Below are 21960 nucleotides of genomic sequence, written 5' to 3'. Positions count from 1 at the left end.
GTAGCCATGAGGGGAAAGAAAGTGAAATTTGCAAGAGATATTGTAGTAGTGAAATAGTCAAACTATGGCTACTAATTGGCTACTGGTACTGAGGGAAAGATAACAATCAAGGAAGTCTGGGAAATCATGAACCTGAGTAAATGGAATGAATGTGCTGCCCTAACAAGAAATAGGAAAATTTGGTAGAGAAGCAGTTCAGAAGAGAAGATAATGAATTTCATATTAGATATGTTAAATTTGAGATACCTGCAGTACATCAAGGTAAATAAACAGATAGCTGGTGGTACAGAACTAGAGACCAAAAGAAAGATTAAAAGACTGAATGCTGGATATATGGATTTTGGAATAACCTACACAGAGATGATTCCATGGGAACTGATGGTGTCATCAAGATGGAGGTTTGTAGATGGAAAAGAAAAATCTATCACACTGTTTGTTGGCTCACATGAAGGTTAAAATCTACTTAAAATACCCAGTCAGACCTTTTTCACATGAACTATTGTCTAGGAATGCCTCCTCACCCTTGTACTTGTGAAATTGACTTTATTTGGGGGTCTAAGTATAAGACTCCACATTCATATAAACTAAATTTGGCATATCATTCCAGTCTGTCACAGTTTCTGGATTCTATCGCCTAACATGTTAAACTAATCTTTCTTTATCTGCAAATCTGACAATGACATGTATTAAGTCACTGACAAAAAGGTTAAATAGGAATTGATGAGATGACATAGAGAGAATACAGAGAAGAAGCCAAGGACACTCCATTCAAGAGTTTCCGCTACATACTCTTCATTAAAAAATAGCATGAAAAATTCTTTGCTGAAATATAGTTATATACTTTGTCTACAGCATACAACTTATCTACCAGTTTATCAGATCTCTCCAGTCAAAAATGGAAGGGAACTTAGTTTGGCATGAAATGTTCTTGATGAAGGAATGCTACGTCTTTGTAATCACCGTATTTCCCTTCTAGATGACTAAAAAAAAGATTCTTTTAAAATTGCATCATAAGATTTTTTGTTTTTAGGCAGTTGGGGTTAAGTGACTTGCCCAGGGTCACACAGCTACTAAGTGTCAAGTGTTTGGTCTGAGGCCAGATTTGAACTCAGGTATTCCTGACTTCAGGGCCTGTGCTCTATCCACTGTGCCACCTAGCTGCCCCCATCATAAGATTTTTAAAGGAACTGAAAACAGCCTCACTGGCAAATGGTTTTGTGACCTATAGTGTCCATCACTGTTGTGCAAATCTAGACATTATCCAGCTCTGTGGTACCTTTCCTTTTTTCCATGATATTCAAAATCACTGACAGTGGCTCAGCAATAATATCCTTCAGTTCTTTCAGAACCCATGAATGAAGTTTATCTAAGCCTGGTTACTAATAACTCAAATTTTAAGTTCTTTCCATTTTAAGGGAAGCTATTTTAACAAAGTAGGGTTCAGGTAAGGGAACCAGTTTTTCTTCCATGCTTTTCAGAAAACATTTCTGTTTGATATGCCCAGGAGATAAAGAATCCAAGGAGTTTCTCTATTGTTACTGATGTCAGTCCTCATAGGAAAAACATTATTGGAGATTCACCCTACAAGATAGATCACAATTTGCCCCATATGTTGATTAGTAAAACTGTATTTAGCCGATTGGTCATAAAAAAAACCTTGAGTTAAAAGCAGCATGTAGATGATGAAACCATTAAGTGCACAGACTATTGCTTCTACTCTCTAGTTACAATGTGTACACCAAAGAAAATATATGATAGGACCTTCTAAGTACAGATATATAGGTTTACTTGTGTAGGTGTGTATTACTTCATGGAATGCAAAAAAAGAGAGAGAAAATAGCTTCAAGTGTACCATGAAGGTAAAGCCATGTTGTGGGGGAGCCCAAACCTGGTTGAATGCAGAGACTACACTGATGCCTAAATTCACTATAACTTAAGAAGTTTAAAAGAAAGAGCAATGGTTCAACATCAGGAAACCTGACTCTAAAAATCAACTCTGCTACTAATTATCTATGTAGCATTAGGCAAGTCATTTAAAGTTTCTGTAGGCTAACCTTATTCAGATATAAAGTAGGGATATCAACACACAGGGTTAGGATAAAGATGAAACAAGATCAGAAATGTGCAAGTGCTATGAAAAAAAAGTTTAAATCCTATACAAATAGGATAAAAGGAAAATAGATTTAGTACTGGAAGATATTTTAGTGCTCACCTAGTACAAGTCACTCATTTTACAGATGAACAGACTTGAGGCCCAGAGGTAAAGTTTACACATGTATCAAGTGGCAGAGATAAGATCTGAATTTAGGAAGTTTAAATCAAAATATACTGTCCTTTTCACTATGCCGTATTGTCTTCTTATCTCAGAAAATAAGAGTTTCTGCGTGGCCAATGATTTCAAATGGATCTAAGCAAATCTTACACATGGAAAACTTAGCCTGATTTCATTCTTCCTGGAAGCAAGACAGAGATGGAAAATGATGACAACAGAGGGGACAGATTATTATTCCTATAAAGGAGGAAATAGTTTAAGGGTCAAATTTTGGCCCTGGCAACCAACTTTAAAAATGATACATACTGGTTACAAAGAAATAATTTAATATTTCTATATGTCCAGGGTGTACCAAAAGTCTTAGTGTAATTTTAAGTTTTAATAGCTTAAATATTGTACATTCAGCACATTTTATAAAATAAGCCTACTATATGCTCATATATTACATAAACACATAAATATGTGGGTTCTTACTCCCAAAGGAAGATTTCAAGATTTCTCTCAGGTCTTGGAAACCAACAAGGCAAATCAATTCAGTTTAAGCAGCCACTACACTAAGAGACAAGAAAATAAAACACGGGAAAAAACGTTTACCTTCTCTTCCAGCTTCTTCTTCTCTTCATTAGATTTGCTTGCACTTTGCTTGAGAAACTCATTGAGTTGTGAAAGCTCTTTTTCGGCAGAAGCAAGCTTTCGTTCAAGTTCCTCATGTTCAGGGCGAGATATTGATCGGTCAGGAAATGGAGCCTGAAGTGAAGCATTATCATATTGTGGTTGCTAGATGAGAAAAACAAAAGAGGGGTTAAAAAGATTTATTTATTATTGTCTTAATGACCCAAAATGAATCTGGAAAGAAAAATACAAATCAGTTTTATCTTATGCTTTAGTATATTCATATAGAACTCAGAGTTATATGAAAAATGGACACAATGAATGGGAACAGTTTTTCTCTCTGGATGCAATGTTAAACAGTACAAATAATTCAACAGAAACAAATGTAAGATACAAATATTTCTTCAAGATAAATCATAACTCCTAACGGAACCTCACTAGAGTATGAATCCGTAGAAGCTAAACTTCAGAGTCCAACATCTGGATTCAGACAACTTGGGCTCAAAATCTGGCTGTTATTCACTAACCATGTGATGTTGTGCAAGACAATTAGCCTTTCTAGGTGGAAATCGACGTCCCTTTCAGTTCTAAAATACTATGACTCTACTACATTACTATTTTTTAAAGTACAGAGAACTGTGATTTCATAAAATACAACTGAAAATAAACATTAATCCAAATCACTATGAGAACTGAAAATAGGTATTAAGTTTCATCCTATAACCTTCAAACAGAAAAGATAATACAAGACTGAAATGGTCCATGTTGGAGGGGCTGTGCGAAAACAGGAAAACTAAGAAACTTCAGGGAGACTTGCCAGACTATCTGGAAAACAACTGTAATTACTGAGCAATTAATAGACATTAATTGGCTAGGTGCCAGGTGCTAGAGACAAAAATACAAACAGTTTCTAGCTTCAGGGGATTAGAAAAATACAAAGCATCTAACTAGGGAATCCACTGCATAGAGTGGTAGACTTATAGTCAGAAGACCTGAGTTCAAAGCCTACCTCTGATACTAGCAAGTCACTTAAGGTCTTTTGATCTCAGTTTTCTCATCTATGAAATGGTGATAAGAACACCTACCTTTCAGGTTTGTCGTGAGGAGCAAATGAGATAACAAACGTAAAGTACTTTGCAAGTCTTAAATCACTATATAAAAGCTACTTTTCATTATCATGTACAACACATTTGCAAGAAAATTCACCAAACTTCATATTCTTTGATCTGGCAATCTCACTATTAGACATATATGTCAAAGAGGTCAGAGAAAGGACAGGTAACATATACACCTAAATACCTATAACAGCATTTTATACAGTAGAAACTAAAAACAAGATAGGGCTTATCAACTGACATTAACAAATATTAATATGGCTAAACAATTTGTTACATGAATATAATGTAGCAATAACTACATGAGAAGAAAAATGACTAGATGAAATGATGCTGAATTAAGTAAGAGAATTACAAGAACACCACATAAAGGCCATCAAGCTCTTATTAATTTTATTTGCCAATACTGGTTCTGCAGAACTAATTTTCGAAGCATCTTCTTCTTCTTAGTATAAGGGGTTCCATGAGTGAAGACTCATGTCATTTTGTCAATTGCTTTTATATAAATATTCCTCATTAATTTGAGGGTTAAATGGGAAGTTTAATGGGCAATGGTTCGTTGATTTGTGAAAAGGAAAAGTAACAATAACACTTAAAAATATAACTAAAGCAATCAATCTTCAAAAGAGTCAATATTACTATTCTATATGAAGTTACCTCTGCTAAAAATTAACAGAGTATAAAATGCCAGGCTCAAATTATATGGAGAAAGAAGGTCCCCCGATTCATTAACAGCTATTAATGAAGAACAACAAAGGTCACATATACTGTTTGAAAGGAAAGACAAACAAAACAACCTCCTTTCCCGCCAAAAAAAAGACAGAAATAGAAACTGGCTTATCAACAATTCTTAGCGATAAGAATTGGTAAGCTTTTTGCCTTAAAAGTAAATGAAACTTTTATCACCTACACCAAGCAAACATTTTTTAAAAAATAAAATAAAAAATAAAATTAAAATATGCCATTTCATCTCTTCATGGAGGCCAAATTTGGTCATTATTTCACAATTTGTGGCCAAAATATTCACCCCAATGTGACCAACCAGGTTATGAGACTCCCCAGACACAACTAGGCTGGCACACTGATGAGACAAATGTACTTTCTCCAAGGTCTTTCTACCTTGGTAGGATGTACCAGAGCTTGAACCTATGAAAACTCTGGTGTCAGTCATTTTTACACCATAATGACACATCAGGATAGGATCTGAGTGGAAAGACCTTATATATTCTCCTGTAACAAAGTGTGCCCTTAAGATTTTTAAAGGAAGGCCTGTAATTTAAACAGTTATCGGCAATATACCTACCACTTGGTAAATGCTGGTAAAAGGCATTAAAAAAATCAAAACCTTTTCTTCTTTAGACCTATCCACCACTAAAAGAACATAAGAATCTTTAAAGCTTTAGGATGAAAGCTTCAATTCTCTACTGACCCAAAAGGTATGGTTTCTTTTGTCTTTCAGATACATAAACGTTCTGCTTTCCTCAATCTACCTTAAATTAGCACTGAGTGGCACAATGATAGTGTGTTGGACTTGAAATCAGAAGACCAGCATTCAAATCCAGCATCAGCCACGTTATAGCAATGTTAACACTGGGCAAGTTACTTAACTTCTGTCTGCCTTAAGTTTCCTCATCTGTACAAAGGGTATAAATAATAGCCCCTACTTCCCAGGGCTATTGTGAGAATCAAATAAGATAACATTTGTAGAGTACTTTGCAAACTTGAAAGCACTATATAAATGCTAGCTATTTAAAAAAATGAAATTTTAAAAATACAATCTTAAAGGAACTCACAAGACTATTTATCTTTTACAAATCATATTTAATGAAAACTACTCTAGATCAAATACATACTATTTCTTTCATCAATCAACATGGTCACTTTTGCTTTTAGAGAGAATTAATCGAAGGCAATAGAGAATTCTAAAATCACATTTACGCTCTTACAATCATGCTTTTACTTAGTTTTTAGTGAAGAAAATGAAATTATGCTAGGTTGTAGATAATTTACCAGACACTCAGTCCCTAGAATTATTCACATGATGATCTTCTGACCTTAGTAAATTGCTCTTACTTTTCCAAAGGGGATTTATTTATAACTTCTCCTAATTTCCCAAGAAACATCCAAAATCCACCTATCACATTTTTTTGAAGGCAATCTTTTTTTTTCCAGTATTCTTTTGGGGCATCCTCCGCACCCCATCCCATCCTCACCCCCACCCCACAACTTATCCTTGCTTCCTATCTTAGAGAGCCCTCTGCTGGATGGATGCTATTAATGCCTTTAATATTTTCTTCACCCTTCAAATTACACATTTACCATCTTGATTGCCTAATTGTGATTCAGTTTTAGAATACTAGTATAAAAACACTGAATCAAAATATTTAGAAAAGGTAAAATCGTTCTGATAAAGGGGGAAAATGGTTGCTATTGTAATCTAAACATATATATCTAAGTACATTATCACGGAACCTCCCTAGTGATACCTCCTTAATCAATTCAGTATACCACTCACAAGAACAACTACTTCAAACCTTTTCATCTCTCAAACCTGCTACAGAACTTCTTTTTACCACCCTCTTAGCTAAAAACTTTGCCTCATACCTCATCAAAAAAAAAAAAAAACTTTCTCTTCTCCCACGACTCAAACTTCTTCTACCTATCCTTCACTTCTATCTCATGTGAAAAGAAGACCCTTCTTGTGATCCCCCTACAGATACCCCTGATCCCATCCCTTCTTCTCTGGCTGATTACTCTACTAGCTCCATTGTCTACTCTTCAACTACTCCCTATCTGACTCTTTGCTGCCTACAAACCTGCCTATATGGCATCCCATCTTTAAAAAACTCTCACCTGATCCACATCCATTAGCTATTGTTCTCTATCTCTCTTCTTTCTTGGCTACAACCCTTGAAAGAGCTGTATATACTAGGTGCCTCCACTTCTCTCACTTGATCCTAAATCCTCAAGTTAACTGGCTTCCAAACTCATCATTCAACTAAAACTGCCCTCTCCAAAGTTACCAATGATCTTGTAATTACCAAATCTAATGGCCTTTATTCAATTCTTATCTTCTTGACCTCTTTTCAGCCTTTGAGACTAGCGATTTACACTCTCCTCTTTGACTCTTTCCTGGTGCTCCTTCTCCTATTTTTCTAACTGTTCGTTCACAGATTCTTTGCTGAATCTTCATCCATGTCACACTCACTAACAGTGGGTACCTCCTAGGCTCTATCCTGGGCCCCCTTCTCTTTTCCTGCTATACTATCTCACTTGCGGTTCTTAGCAGCTCCCATGGGTTCAACTATCATTTATAACAAAGTGTTTGTGTATATGTCCTACTCCTTCTAGGCTCCCATCCCACCATCAGAGAATACCTAATGGATATCTCAAAGTAAATGTTCCACATGCATTTCAAAGTCATTGTGTACACAATACAACTTACTATCTTTCCCCCAATCCTCTTCCTTTCTTCCAAACTTTCTCAAGAATGGAATCCAGGCTCACATTCCAGTGTTATCATCCAGCACTTGCTAGCCTCACACCCAATATCCAATTTCTTTCCAAATCTCATTATTTCTACTTATACAACATCTCTCAAAGAAGTTTCCCCTTCTTTCTACGATCCCAAACCTAGTGAAGGTCCTCATCGTCTCATATTTATACACCAGGGCCATCCATCCAATCTCACTCAGCCGCCAATGTGATACTCTTCAAGTGCAGGTCTGATCATGTCACCCCATCCTACCCCCAAACTTGATAAATTTCACTGGCTTCCTATTAACTCTACAGGATCAAATATATCATTATCTGTCTGGCATTCAAGGCCCTCCACAACTTGGCCCCTTCCTACCTTTCCAATCTTCTTACCAGTAATTCCTTTCCATATACTTTAAAATTCAGTTACTCTGGCCCTTTTTGTTGTTCTTCTCCATCCTTCATCAGTTTTATACAAAACAGTCATAAAAAATGTTTTCTATTTCTTACCTGCAAACCTGCAACATAAGAATCTTCACAATTCACGTAATGACCCAATATGGCATGTTGTGCTCGTAATTCATTATCCTTGATCCTCTGATGTAGATTGGAAATTTGTTGTTTCTGCCTATAAAACAGAAATTCAAGTCTGGTTATAAAAAAAAAAGAAAGAAAGAAAGAAAAAAAAAGAGTAAACATTTCTCAAGGAAAGTTCTCATTTTACCCTAGTTACAAGGACATAAAATCAACTTTAAAAACTTTTTTTATTAAACTTAACATAAAAATTTCCACACACAAAAAAAGATTGCACATGAAACCATGAGTTGATGTTGTATACAACTTATTTTTAAATTATATGTTAAATTTAACACGATAGTACCAATATTCCCTTGGCTTGCCTGTGTTCCCTTCTCAACTTCCTTCTGTTTTGTCATTTTTAATGTTCCATTGACACTTTTTTCCTCTTTCTCTTTTGGCATCACAATTACTACCTACTTAGTCCTTCAAAAACTACCCCGCAATGCATCAAAGAATAAAAAGTAAATAAAAACTAAGGCCTTCCCTTGTAACAAGTAAGCATAGTCAAGAAAAACAAATTCAGATATTAGTCATGTCTGAAAATGTATGTCTCATTCTGTACGTACAGTTTATCACTTCTCTGCCAACACCTAAGACTTACGCTTTATTATCAGTTTTCTGGAATCACTAATCAAACTGTTTAAAACTTTTAAGAGCTGTTTCCTTTTCTATTATTCTAAACACTATTCTGGTGCTGCTTCACTTCACACAAATCTTTCAAGGTTTTTCTGAACTCATTCCTTTCATCATTTCCCAAAGCACAATTACACATCTCACATCCTCTGGGAAATATATTTCTAATTTAGTATATGATTTAGCATCTTGATTTACCTCTCAATAAAATGTATATCCAACAAACAATGGAGAAGAGAAAATAGAAAAATATATTTTTAAAATAACTAAATCATCAATAAATAAATTCAAGGGACAGCTAGGTGGCACAATGAATACAGCTCTGGCCTTGCAGTCAGAAGGACCTGAGTTCAAATCCAGTCTCAGACATATGACACTAGCTATGTGACCCTGGGCAAGTCACTTAACCCTGACTGCCTCACCAAAAAGCAAAAAATAAATGAATGAATGAATGAATTCAGAATTTTTTTTAATTATTACATTCTCATTTTTGCTACATGGAAAATGCTGCTAAGTTTAAGGGTATATTAAGATTTAGATCTCTGTCGAGTCAGCAAACCATTTATTAAGTGCCTACTATATGCCAAGCACTGTGTTAAGTTCTGGGGATACTAGAAAGGCCAAAATAGTCTCTGTCATCAAAGAGCTCACCATCTAACTGGAGAGACAACATGTAAACAATTATGTACAAGACATATATAAAATAAAAATTGGAGATGCCAGAGGGAGAGTATTAGCATTAAGGAGGACCAACAAAGGCTTATTGCCCAGAAGGTAGGATTTAATATGAGACTTTAAGATAATTAGGAAGCAAAAGTGAGGAGAAAATTCCAGATCAAAGAGACAGTCAGTGAAAATGCCTGTAGACAGAGATCAAGAGCTACTGTGCATGGAACAAATAGGAGGCTGAAGTCAAAGGATCAAAAAATACTTGGAAAAGAGTAAATGTAAGAAGTCTGGAAAGGTAGAAAGGGGCCAGATTATGAAGGACTTTAAAAGCCCAACAGAGGATTTTATATTTGATCCAAGAAATTATAGGAAGCCACTGGAGTTTATTGAGTAAAAGAATGACATGGATGCATAAGTAGATCTGAGGATCATCAAATCCACATTGATGAGATCACCAAGTAAAAGAGTAAGGAACATTTCTCAAACTCTGTGCTTTCAGAGACCCTTTGCACGCTTAAAAATTACTAAGTATCCAAAAGAGGTTTGGTTTCTTGTGGTCATATCTATAGATATTTATTACATTAGAAATTAAAACTGGTAAATTTTTAAATATTTACCACCTCACTTTAAATAATCAACTCATTATATGTTAATCATAAATAATATTTATAAAACATAACAATTCTCAAAAAAAATTAGAAGAGTGGCATTTTTTTCACATTTTTACAAATTTCATGTCAGGCTTAATAGAAGGCAAGTGGAATCTCATACATGCTTCTTCATTCAATCTACTCTATGTTGTTTTGATTACAGTACATGAAGAAAATCTAGCCTCACACAGAGCTGGAAAAGGAAGGAATATTTTAAAGATACTATACCAAAAACAAACAAGTGGTACATTTTTAAAGTTTAGTTGCCATATGGAATCTGAAAGCACATCAATGTACTTTTCCTACTCAGTTAAATTAAAATCCATTGGTCTGCCCTGCACTATAAATGGACCTTTTATTCATGTGTAATTTGTACCATCATGCATTGGTTATTTGAAAAATACAGGTCTGCTTACTTATATACCATTCAATTGTTGACATGGTTCACTTTTTTTAAAAGTCACTTTTATTAATATCACCACCAATCTCAGCAGAAAAGTTTTTAAGTATTGGGAAGCTGTCAAGCTTAGGGTAATTGATATAAATTTTCCAAATATGATTTCTGTTTTGAAGTTCAACTATTAATAACTATTAGCAAATACTGTCAGTTGTCTTCCCTGAAGTGACATGGCTGTTCATTCATTTTTGAAAAAATGCTAGGGTAAATACCCAAATCTGAATAACCATAGTTTGTATTAGCCATTCTTCAATGTAAAAATGGTGTTTCCATGGAAAAAAAGATGATAGGTCAGTTCACAACTCAACACATGCGCTTTTCCTTAAGATGAACTTCCCGTTTTGTCCAACAGATTACTAAAAAGGTCTATATTTGATGATCAAGAAATAATAAAATAAGTAACTTTTATTTTCTTCATCAAGAGCATTCAAGTGCAACTAGTATTTTTTTTTAATTACCAGTGCACGGTGATGAAAAAATACAATGACTACTGATACAGTTTGGGGTCACTGCTTTAATGCAAGTAACAGAGCCAGCAATTTTACCCACCTTTTACACCACTGAATCATTGAAAAATGTCAAAACAATTGTTAATTAATCATAAAATTTTAAAAATTGATTAAACATTTTGAATATTTCACTACTCTGTGTGTGTGTGTGTGTGTGTGTGTGTGTGTGTGTGAGAGAGAGAGAGAGAGAGAGAGAGAGAGAGAGAGAGAGAGAGAGAGAATGTGTCTGTGTGTATCTCTTAACCTTCACTTCTTCTGTGATTGCTGATACTGGATGAGGCAAAATACCAAGTACAGCTATATCTGTAAATGTGTCCTTTTGGAAGGCCTTAGTACAATTCTGCAGATGAGATATTAATTCAGTTTTAACGTTTGAGGCTAAACCTTTAAGTTACAAATCATATGGTATCTAGAAAATTCCACTGTAGACTCATGAAGAATGAGAGAAAATAGCATCTTAATATTACTATGAAAATAGTTTTCACAGGCGCCAAGTGTCAGGAACCCAAGGGTCTGTAGACTACACTTTGAGAATTGTTTGTACAGAGGTTTTAGGATTAGGACATAGCCTTGGTGAACACCTAAAATTAGCAGGAGCAGTCAGGATGAAGGTTTAGCAAAGGTGATTAAGGAGAAGACAGACAGGTAGGAGGAGATGCAGGACAGAAAGTGTTATTATGAAGATCTAGAAAAAAGAGAGCATTCAAGAGAAAGCCAAACATTAGGGAAGGACATTCACTAAAGATCAAGTAACACAAGAAATTAAAGATGTGCTAAGAAGTAATAGTGGGGGGAAGTCTCGGCGAAGAAATAAAAAGTTCAAATTTTCATGAACAAAGAAAAACAGAACTAGTTGTGACAAAAGGAAAAGAGGCATTAGAGACAAAGGGAAAAATAATTTCAATATTCTGAAATGAATCCAGGGAAGACAGCTAAAAGGTGGGAAGATCAGGAAAGAGAAGTTTACAGACTAATAATTGAGAAGAAGAAAGCAAAAGCAAGAGATGAAGATTTAGTAGAAGACAAACAGGAAAGGAAATATTTTACAAGACATTGTGATCTGACAGCATTAACATAGAAGGGAATCTTCTTTCTCCAAAAAGTTTTTAAATAAGGTGATCTATCAACTGCCTCATGGCAGCTGACATAATAGTACAATGACTCTATCATTCCCACTATCTGAGATCAAAGAAATGTATGAAAAAGAGGAAAGATACATCACAAAAATTCACCGCTATCTTCAATTTATGCATGAATTTAATTTTTTAAAATAAGGATACAATCTAGATTCGTTTTTCCTTTCTTTTTGTTTTTTTTTTCCTTTCTGAGCTCTATTAATACAAGAGAATTGAATGATTACATAGATATAAAATTGTTATTTAGGCAACAATTCATGCTGTAGATGCAAAATGAAGTTAGAATAAGAGGCAGGAGCATTAGAGGAGGAGCTAATAAAGTTTGCAAAGCCTATGGAGACTTTCATTTTCCATTTTTATAAAAAAAGATTACTTTTTAAAAAAAACTATTGTTATTTTGTTCTTACATTACCCACATTTCCCATTATATTACTTAGCAATTATATAGAACAGGAGTGGGGAACCTGCAGCCTTAAGGCCACATGTGGCCTTCTAGGTCCATAAGTGTGGCCTTTTGACTGAATCCAAGTTTTACAGAAAAAAAGCCTTTTTTTATTAATATATTTTGTTCATTTTTTATATTTATTTTATTTTTAGAATGAATGTATTTAAAATACCAAGGAATAAATTAAGTTTCAACAAAATAATCCTCCCAGATTGACCCGCACAATTAGAACATTAGTAAGCCATAAGGGCTAAACCGACCACTGCTACGCTCATTATACTTCCTCTATCTGACTGGTGCTACTACAACATCAGGCCAGTTGGTGATATTTTATGGGTTTCGAGTAAGCCAATCTGTTATCAGCTTTTGACAATAGTACACTGTGTTTCTGTTTGAAGTGGAATTTGTGAATAGTTGCATAGCTCAACAGTATTTTTTAATTCTATCTCCTCAACAGCATGTCACATCAAAGAAGACCAAACGAATGCTGAAGGAAAGAAAACAGATTTTTTTTTAAATTTTTTTGGCTAGGCAATGGGGTTAAGTGACTTGCCCAGGGTCACACAGCTAGTAAGTGTTATATGTCTGAGGCCGCATTTGAAACAGGTCTTCCTGAATCCAGGGCTGGTGCTCTATCCACTGCGCCACCTAGCTGCCCCAAGAAAACAGATTTTTAAAATGAGGATTGGGAATTGCAATATTATCTCTCTTCTGCTAAAGATAAGATGATTTTCTTGCTCTGTGATGCTACAATGTCAATATTAAAAAAATTCAATGTTCATCAGCATTATAACACTCATAAGGACAAATACCTCAAATTAGAGAGAGAGGCACAAAATGTTGTACTGCAGAAATTAAAAGATCAAAAGCAAAGACAATTCTTCGAAGCAGCAATAAGACCTGGAAATAATGCCACTGAAGGAACTTATAAAGTAGCTTACATATACTCAGGAAAAAAAGGGAAACCATTCAGTGATGTAGAAATTGTGAAAGAATGCATTGTCGAAGTTGTACAGTGATTAGACCCTGATAATGTTTCAAAGTACAACTACCTCTTTCAAGAAGAGCCACAATGGATTGGCAGCATGAATTAATCTTCAACTTAACAAGAACAACTTCATGCAATAGCTCAAAAGGAAAATATATTATTATTCAATCACTTTGGATGAATCAACTGAGGCTGCTGACTCAGTGCAGGTTTTATATTTCATTCAGGTCACAACAGAAGATTTTCTTTGCTATGAAGAGTTACTTGGTTGGGCACTCTTACAAACAGAACACAGGGAATAGATATCTTCAACAACTTTCAAGATCAATGTCATTAAGTTGGACTGAATTTGGTAAATTTAGTGAGCGTATGTACAGATGGTGTACATTCCGTGACAGGAAAACATGAAGGGTTTATTGCACAGATAAAAAAAAAGTATTAATTAACAGATCCAGAAGCTCTCATTTCTTTTCATTGTATCTTGGATCACTAAATCACTATGTTAAAGCTACTTTTTTTAAAGTGACACTTTGCAATAAATTATGAGCATTGTTAACTATATTCATGCAAATGCAAGACAGCATCATCAGTTTCGTAACATGCCAAAGGTGAATGGTGAGGTATTTGGTGTGGATTTGCCTTACCGTCCTAAAGTGCATTAGCTATTGCAGGGACAGGTGTTAGCCAAAATTTTATCTCTGCAAGAACAGATAGTTAAATTTTATGAAGAACAGAATCAGCAATGTGAATTATTGAAAGAATATTTCTATAGGAATGCTGCATTTCTGTGACATGTCAAATCAAAACGAGTCTATATATGACATGTGGCAAAAAAAAAAATCCAAGCATTTTGAAAAAAGCTATCTTTTTGTCAAAACACTTCTTCTTCAAAAGGGTATTTCAGATGAACATGTTCCAGTTAGCAAAAATGAGCATGATGATGTACGTGAATCATTTGAAGAACATATAGCTGTTATAAACCTATTAAGTGGAGAACAGAATGAGAGGTTCACTAACTTTGAGAATCATGGCATCACACTAAACTAGCATTTCAGCCTCATCTAGTTGATATTACCAAGGCACTTAAAGAACTACAGATAAAAGTGATTGAGATCTCAGTAGATGACATTTTAAAGTCATCATCTGATGCTAAGAAAGGTCCATTTGAAATATGGAAAAATGAAGTAGAATGTCCAAGCCTTTGACAACATGCCCAAAAAATGCTTTCTTGCTTTTCAACCACTTATTGCTGTGAATCTACACTTTCCTACCTAAACCCAAATCAAGACACTCTTAAGGTCACAAATGACTGATATCCATCCCATCTAAAGGATCAAATGAAATGTCAGATCTCCATGCTGCAACCAAATATTCAAATGCTTTCCAACAAAAAGCAGATACAAGAAAGTCATTAAAAGGTTAGTTAACTTTAAAATTAACAGTTTTCATTTTTTGAAATTATTGAGTACGCGTAGTTAAAAATGTACGTTATTTTGTAAAAATCTAAGTATATCTAAAGTTTCTTTAATGCAGCCTTATTTGATTACAGCTAAATATTAATGCAGCCTTACAACATCAAAAGGTTCCCCACACCCCTGATATAGAACTTTAAGATTTGCAAAATGCTTTACAAATATTATCTCATTCGATCCTCACAATAACCCTGGGGAAAGTGATGGCATTATGATTCCCACTTTATGGATGAAAAAAATAATAAGGCAGACACATATTATGTCTCTTGCTTAGTAAATATCTGAATAAGGACCTGAATTAAGTCTTCCTGACTCCAGGCCCAGCACTCTATCCACTGTGCCATCTATTGGTTTTTAGCTTCTCCTCTTAGACAGCCATCCATTATAAGAAATAAAAAAGGTAAAAAAAAAAAAGTGGTTCAGCAAAAGTGACCAATATAGCAACCAAGCAAACATATGTAGGACTCCATACCTATAGTCATTCACTTTGGTAAAGAAGGAAGGTAGACACATTCTCATCTCTATTTTGCAGCAGGCCAAGCTTGGTATTATAATTTCACAGCAAGGAGTTCTGGTTTTTTTAAATTGATGATGTTTCTATTTATATTACTGTAGTCACTTTGTTTAGTGTTTTCCTGATTCTGCTTGCTTCACTTTAAATCTGTTCATTCAAGTCTTTCTACATTTCTCTGTATTCATCATATTCTTCATTTCATACAGTCCATAATATTCCCTTACAAGTTTGGTTAACCATTTCCCAGTCAATGGACATTTACTTTATTTCTAGTACTTTGCTACTATAAAAAGTGCTACTACAAATATTTTGGCATACATCAGATCTTTCTTTTTATTATTAACTTCCTTGGGGTATATGCCTAGTACTGAAATCTCTGGCCCAAAAGGGTATTTTAGTCCCTTTCTTATAATAATTTCAATCTGCTTTACAGAATGGCCAGACCAATTTACACTAACAACATGCTATGCTGTCTTTCCACAACCACTTTATCATCATACTAGTCTCATCTTTATCTTCCTTGCTAATTTACTCGGTGTGAAACGAAACTTGAGATTTGTCTCTTGGTTTGGAACATTCTTTCAAATATCTGTTAATTTGTTAATGAAAAGGTTTTTTTTCCCAAATTCTTTTGACCACTTCCTAAAATTAAAGCAATTAAATCATCTGTATGTTATATACTACCTACATATAAATTAAATGTCAAAGGGAAAGGAAGACATAATAGCAATGAGTGCATTATCAGGATGAGAGATAGCCTCCTCTAGTACCACAAACTGTGACTTTTCCATCTATGGCCATCTATGCCTTTCTAATTCCCAGGGTCCTATTAGAAAAAAGACTTTTTAAAAATGACTTTATGAAAGGATTGTATATGCACAGTTTTGGGGTTTATTTTTTACTTTGCTATTTCATCAACCTATCCCACTTAGTAATAATTCCTAACTGAAGGCTTACAAAGTACTTTCCTCCCAATAATCCGGTGAGGGATCAAGAATGGAAACTCAGAGAGGTATAGTGCTTTGTCCACAGTCTTAGTAATTCATGACTTAAGCCAAGATTTCAAGACGGGCCCTCTTGTCAAAATGAAAACACACGGCTTTAGACCAGGAAAGGGTTTTGGATATCATTTAGAACAACCTCTCATTTTATAGAAGTGAAAATGAAGTCAAGTAAGGTTAACCAACTCACTTAAAAGTTAACTCAAGTAGGAACAATGTCATATCTTGATCACACCTTCTGGTTGCTCATTAAAAGTGGTCTCTATTTGAGACATGTAAACATAGTTATCTAAGATAGGTTCTACCTTGGTCATAGGCTAATCTATCAGATAATGAATAATCAACAGACTTAAAAAAAAGGATGAAGTATTCTTTTCTATCATATTAAAGATTAAATCAATGATTTACATGGTAAAAAATAATAAGCATATATACATATATAAAAATCAAAATATAAGTATGTTAGGAAGACAGATTTTAGTATAAATGTAACAGAAATAATAGGAGCAGTATAAACATTTTTAAATGTTTTAAGACTTCTAGACTCTTCATATACTTTTCCTAATTTCCTTCAAAATATAAAAACACTTTCAACAGGAAGCTGTCATATCCAAAACATTCTACTCAATTCTAATGAAAGAATTTTCTAGGCAAGGCAGACTCATGCTCTGTGGTGAAATTCAATGAAATAAAGTGTTTTTCTTCTCCTACGATTTTTTAAAATGTGTAAATATATATAAAATTTCTTCTATAATTACCTGAAAGAAACATAGCCTAAGATTTAAAAGTTGAAACATGCAATCATAAATTTTATTCTGTTGTTTTTAGTCATATCTGACTCTTCCTGACCTCCTTTGGGGTTCTTGGCAAAGATACTGGAGTAGTTTACTATTTATTTCTCCTGTTCATGTTAGAGATGAGGAAACTGAGGCAAACAAGGTTAACAGACTTGCCCAAAATCACATAGATAATAAGTGTCTGAGGCCAGATTTGAAAGCAGGAAGATGAATTTTTCTGACTCCAAGACACGCATAGTATCCACCATGCCACCCACCTGCCTTAACTATAAATTTAACTTCCTATAAAAATGCATTAGTAACCTCAATGTTATAACTACTTTATAATCTATTCTTTTACTAATAATGGCTATTTCTTTTCTAGCAACTTACATTTGTCTTTAAAAAGAAATCCTAAATTGCGAGCCTGGAACCCAGCTACATGATGGTGTAAGTGGCCTATCAAAGCCCAGGGAAGTTTCAGGGAAGAGGTCCAATTTTGCATTACAGATTGGACTTCCCACGCAGGAAAGACCTGAACTGAAATCCTGCCTCTAAGATAATCAATAGATGTGACCCTGAGAAAGTTCCTTCCAAACTGATTTTTTCTTTTATAAAACTAAAAATATCTTTTTAAAAAAATTCTAATCATGACCTATACATAAAAAAGTCACATTAAGGGGCAGCGAGGTGGTGCAGTGGAGAGAGCACCCGCCTTGGATTCAGGAGGACACAAGTTCAAATGCGGCCTCAGACACATAACACTTACTAGCTGTGTGACCCTGGGCCAGTCACTTAACCCCATTGCCTAGCCAAAAAAAAAAAAAGTCACATTAGGTTAAATGCTCCAGTACTTTCAAAAGAAGTGCAACTTCACCTTCTCAAGGAGAGGGACTATTTTGTAAATACAATAATCCAATTTACTACAAAACAGACACTTTTTCTACCTCAAACTGAAACTTAATTTTAAAATCACCAAAAGGACTTTCAGCTAGTTGTAAGACAAAGATATTAAAAGCTGCAACACTTAAAAAAAGATCTCTAAGAAGCACAAATTTTGAATATCGCTCAAGAGATGGCCAGTTTTGAGAATCAGGAATGCTGTCAACTAAAGCAAAGTTTCCAATAAAACGAACTTACTAATTATGTTGGTGTGGTTTTAAAAAGGTAAAGAAAACAATCTAATTCAAGGTAGTGAAATTTAAAGATTCAAGCTGCTAAAGGGGGTAAAGGGCTGGTAGGTGACAGGTTAACAATTTTTTGACAATTGTGCTAACAATTTTGAACTCAGAAACTACAGTTAATAACTAAATATTAACTATATTTATATTTCTTCAAAAATCTATGTAAATGTCCTCTGACTTTCTAAAAATTAAAAAAAAAAGGCCATTGGGAATTTTTTAAAGAATTTGTCATATGTTGAGATTATACAGTATTTGTTGCCTTTTTCTATTAAGTTTTATTACAAATCTAATAATGGATACTAATAAAACAACTACATACATTTAGTAACTATTTACATTTTGATTAATTTCAACACAAAATAACATGACATTTCTTGTCTCCAAGTGTACCCATCTAAGATCCTTACTTATTCATCCTCCTTCACTTTTCTTCTCTGAAAAGTAAACAGTATGTATGACAGTATTCTCCTCTTACTTCCCATTTTCTTAATATTCCTCATATTTGTTGATACTACTTACATTACACTATTCCATTATATTAATAATGCACCAAACTTTTATCATCAGCCTATCACTGCATTTCAATTGCTTTCAGGTTTTAATGCAATTTTGTGTAATACAGCTATGTAAATCTTTTAACAAAACTGGCGAAAGTACAAAACATGCAAACAGTCAATGCTAGATGTTAGGAGAGTTGGGGAATGACAAGCACACTAATACACTGCTGATGGAGCTATGAAATTAACTGAACCATCCTATACAAGCAATCAGAAATTATGTTAAGAAAAGGACCAAAATGTGAGTGTGACCTAGAGATTCTACTATTAAGTATATACCTTAAGGAGGTCAAAGAGAAAACGGTCTCAAAAACACCAAAATATTTATGGCAGAATTTTTGGTAGTAGGATAAAATAGAAACAACATAGATGTTTTATCAAAAAAAATGGAAGCAAGAAAACACCAATAGCTACCAACCTATATGTCTTTTCCATCGCTATGGAAGTTTTACAAGAATCATCTAAACCTGCCCTCAAGGGCATCCTTGACGAAGAAGATATATGAAAGGAAGAGAAATTATACAATCATATCATGACTAATGGAGAGAATACAATATCCTAATGTGTTTACCCTTTAAGTATAAAAATGACTTTAAGCTGCTAAAGCAAAATGCCACTTTAAATGCATATATATGCTTTAAAAGTGTGTACATACTCCAAAAGACTCATGACGGAAAATGCTATCCACATCCAGAGAAAAGAACTTTGGAGTCTGAATGCAGATGGAAGCATACTATTTGCTCTCTTTTTTTGTTTTGTTTCTTCTTTCTCGCGGTTCCTCTCATTGGTTCTAATTCTTCTTTATAACATGACTAATGTGAAAATATTTAGAACGAATGTATATGTAGAACCTATATCAGATTACATGCCATCTTGGGGAAGGAGAAAATTTAAAACTCAAAATCTTAAGGAAGTGAATGCTGCTGAAAACTAAAAATCAATTTTTTTTAAAAAGTGTATACTTAAGTATGTGTATAACTTACCCAACGCATGTCAAAAATCACATAAGATTACTTGGAAAAACAAATAACTGTGTTCTATAACCCTCTAATTATGCATCTCCAACAGTGAAAAGTATGCTCAATATAAGTTTCTGTCACTGTCATGGAAGATGTCCAATATAGAATCTAAACGGAAGATTTATTTCCTATATATCACAAATTTGCAGATAACATTTTACTGTGTCAAAACCTGAAACTTCATAGAACCTTCAAACTGAGATCCATAATTACTCAAACAGTGTGGATTAAATATCTGCAAAGGAGAAACTGAATGGAAAAATAACGTGTTTTTGTGTTTTATCCAAATAATAATATGTAGTTAAATGGATAGGCCAGACCTCACTAAGCGAAAAAAGAAAGGGCCGTGGGGAGGGTGGGGAGAGGGATGATGTTGAACACATGGATGAACAACAAGTTAAAACAGAAGAGGAAGATTCAGTCAGGAAACAAGCATTTATTAAGTATTTACTATGTTGAGGGTAGGGGTAGCTAGGTGGCACACTGGATAGAGCACTGGCCTCGGAACCAAGAACACTCATCTTCCAGAGTTCAAATCTGGTCTCAGACACTTACACACTGTGTGACCCTGGGCAAGTCACTTAACCTTGTTTGTCTCAGTTCCTCATTTATGAATTGAGCTAGAGAAGGAAAAGGAAAACCACTTCAGTATCTCTGCCAAAAAAAAAAACCCAAAAAACAAATGGGATCATGGAGAGTCTGAAATGACTGAAACTGCTGAGCAACAATAAAAATGTTACAGGTACCACGCTTGGAAGGGAAAAGAAAGCTAGATTATGGGTGTGAGTATTGTTGTTACTGCTGCTGTTTGTTTATTTTATTTGGGGGAGGGAGGAACTATGTGGCATCTATAAGGACTCTAAGCTTCTCTCTGAAACAAGACCTGTCATTTGGACATGAATATTCATCCGGTGATATACGGCTTTGTGTTATGAATATCACTTTATCTAAAGAATTAACATTACTGGCCAACCAAAGGCCAACAGGGATATGTATAAGCATGATGTAACATATCACCAATGAAGAACTGTGCCAGAGAAACAGTACAAAGGATGTTACCAGAGAGATGCACAACCAGAAAAAGACACCTGTTTGTCATAAAGCAAGAGCAAAGCACAATTTGTAAGCAACCATGATGCTTTGTTGGTATCTACAAAACCATCTAAAACAAAGCACCTAGCATAAGGAGTGGATCACTTGTGGTAGTTATTTGTCTTTGTTTTTGGAGGGAACATGGGCAAAAGTTATAAAGACTGAAAAGCTATAAATGAATGCAATCTATACCACTACAGATAATGTACATGTTGATAAGATCACAGACTTAAGTTTGTAAATGGAAAATTTAACAAGTATACTACTACTTAGAATTGTCGGAGGAAAAAAACTCAATTCAGTATACATTTTATATGCCACTGACAACATATAAAACAAGGCGCTAAAAGTACATAGATAAAAACTGGCATAATCTTTGCCATCAAGCAGCTTTACAAGCTAACATATGGATGAGATAGGTACACATCTAATTTATAATACAAGTCAGACAATACAATAATCTTATCAAGAACCTACTGAAGGGACACTTCAGATTTAGCGTAACATGAAAATTCAAATATATACTGACCTGTCAATTACAATTTCCTTCTGCCTTAACAATCCTTCTTTAATTTTCAATAAAGATTCCCATCTATTGAAATCATGGAAGCCAGAAGAATAATTTTGACGAGATCCAGTCAAAACCTGAATAAAAATTATACATAATTAGAACAGATCTACAGCAATATTAAAGAAATAAACATTTGAGGGTTCAAATACATATTTTAGAGTTCCCATCAAGATGGCTGCTGGACTGTCCAGTTTTCCCACATACCTACTCTAGAAAGCTTAACATTAAATTT

The 21960-nt window shown here is 34.4% G+C and overlaps 1 protein-coding gene across 4 annotated transcripts in view; it reads right to left on the bottom strand.

The window, feature by feature from the left end:
* CEP85L (centrosomal protein 85L) overlaps positions 1 to 21960 on the bottom strand; it is a 166545-nt gene that overhangs the window by 29296 nt on the left and 115289 nt on the right. For all 4 annotated transcript variants that reach the window (XM_020971597.2, XM_020971600.2, XM_078155180.1 and 1 more), the window contains exons 4-6: positions 21687 to 21802; positions 7987 to 8104; positions 2867 to 3049 (exon numbers count right to left, since the gene is read on the bottom strand). In XM_020971597.2, the coding sequence (XP_020827256.1) occupies positions 2867 to 3049; positions 7987 to 8104; positions 21687 to 21802 (417 nt within the window). The remainder of the gene's footprint in view (positions 1 to 2866; positions 3050 to 7986; positions 8105 to 21686; positions 21803 to 21960) is intronic.

Source organism: Phascolarctos cinereus, unplaced genomic scaffold (assembly GCF_003287225.1).
Source record: "Phascolarctos cinereus isolate Bilbo 61053 unplaced genomic scaffold, phaCin_HiC Scaffold_5;HRSCAF=322, whole genome shotgun sequence".
Lineage (NCBI taxonomy): Eukaryota > Metazoa > Chordata > Mammalia > Diprotodontia > Phascolarctidae > Phascolarctos > Phascolarctos cinereus.
The sequence above is the reverse complement of the archived record's forward strand: the minus strand, read 5'-3'. Positions and strand labels throughout refer to the sequence as shown.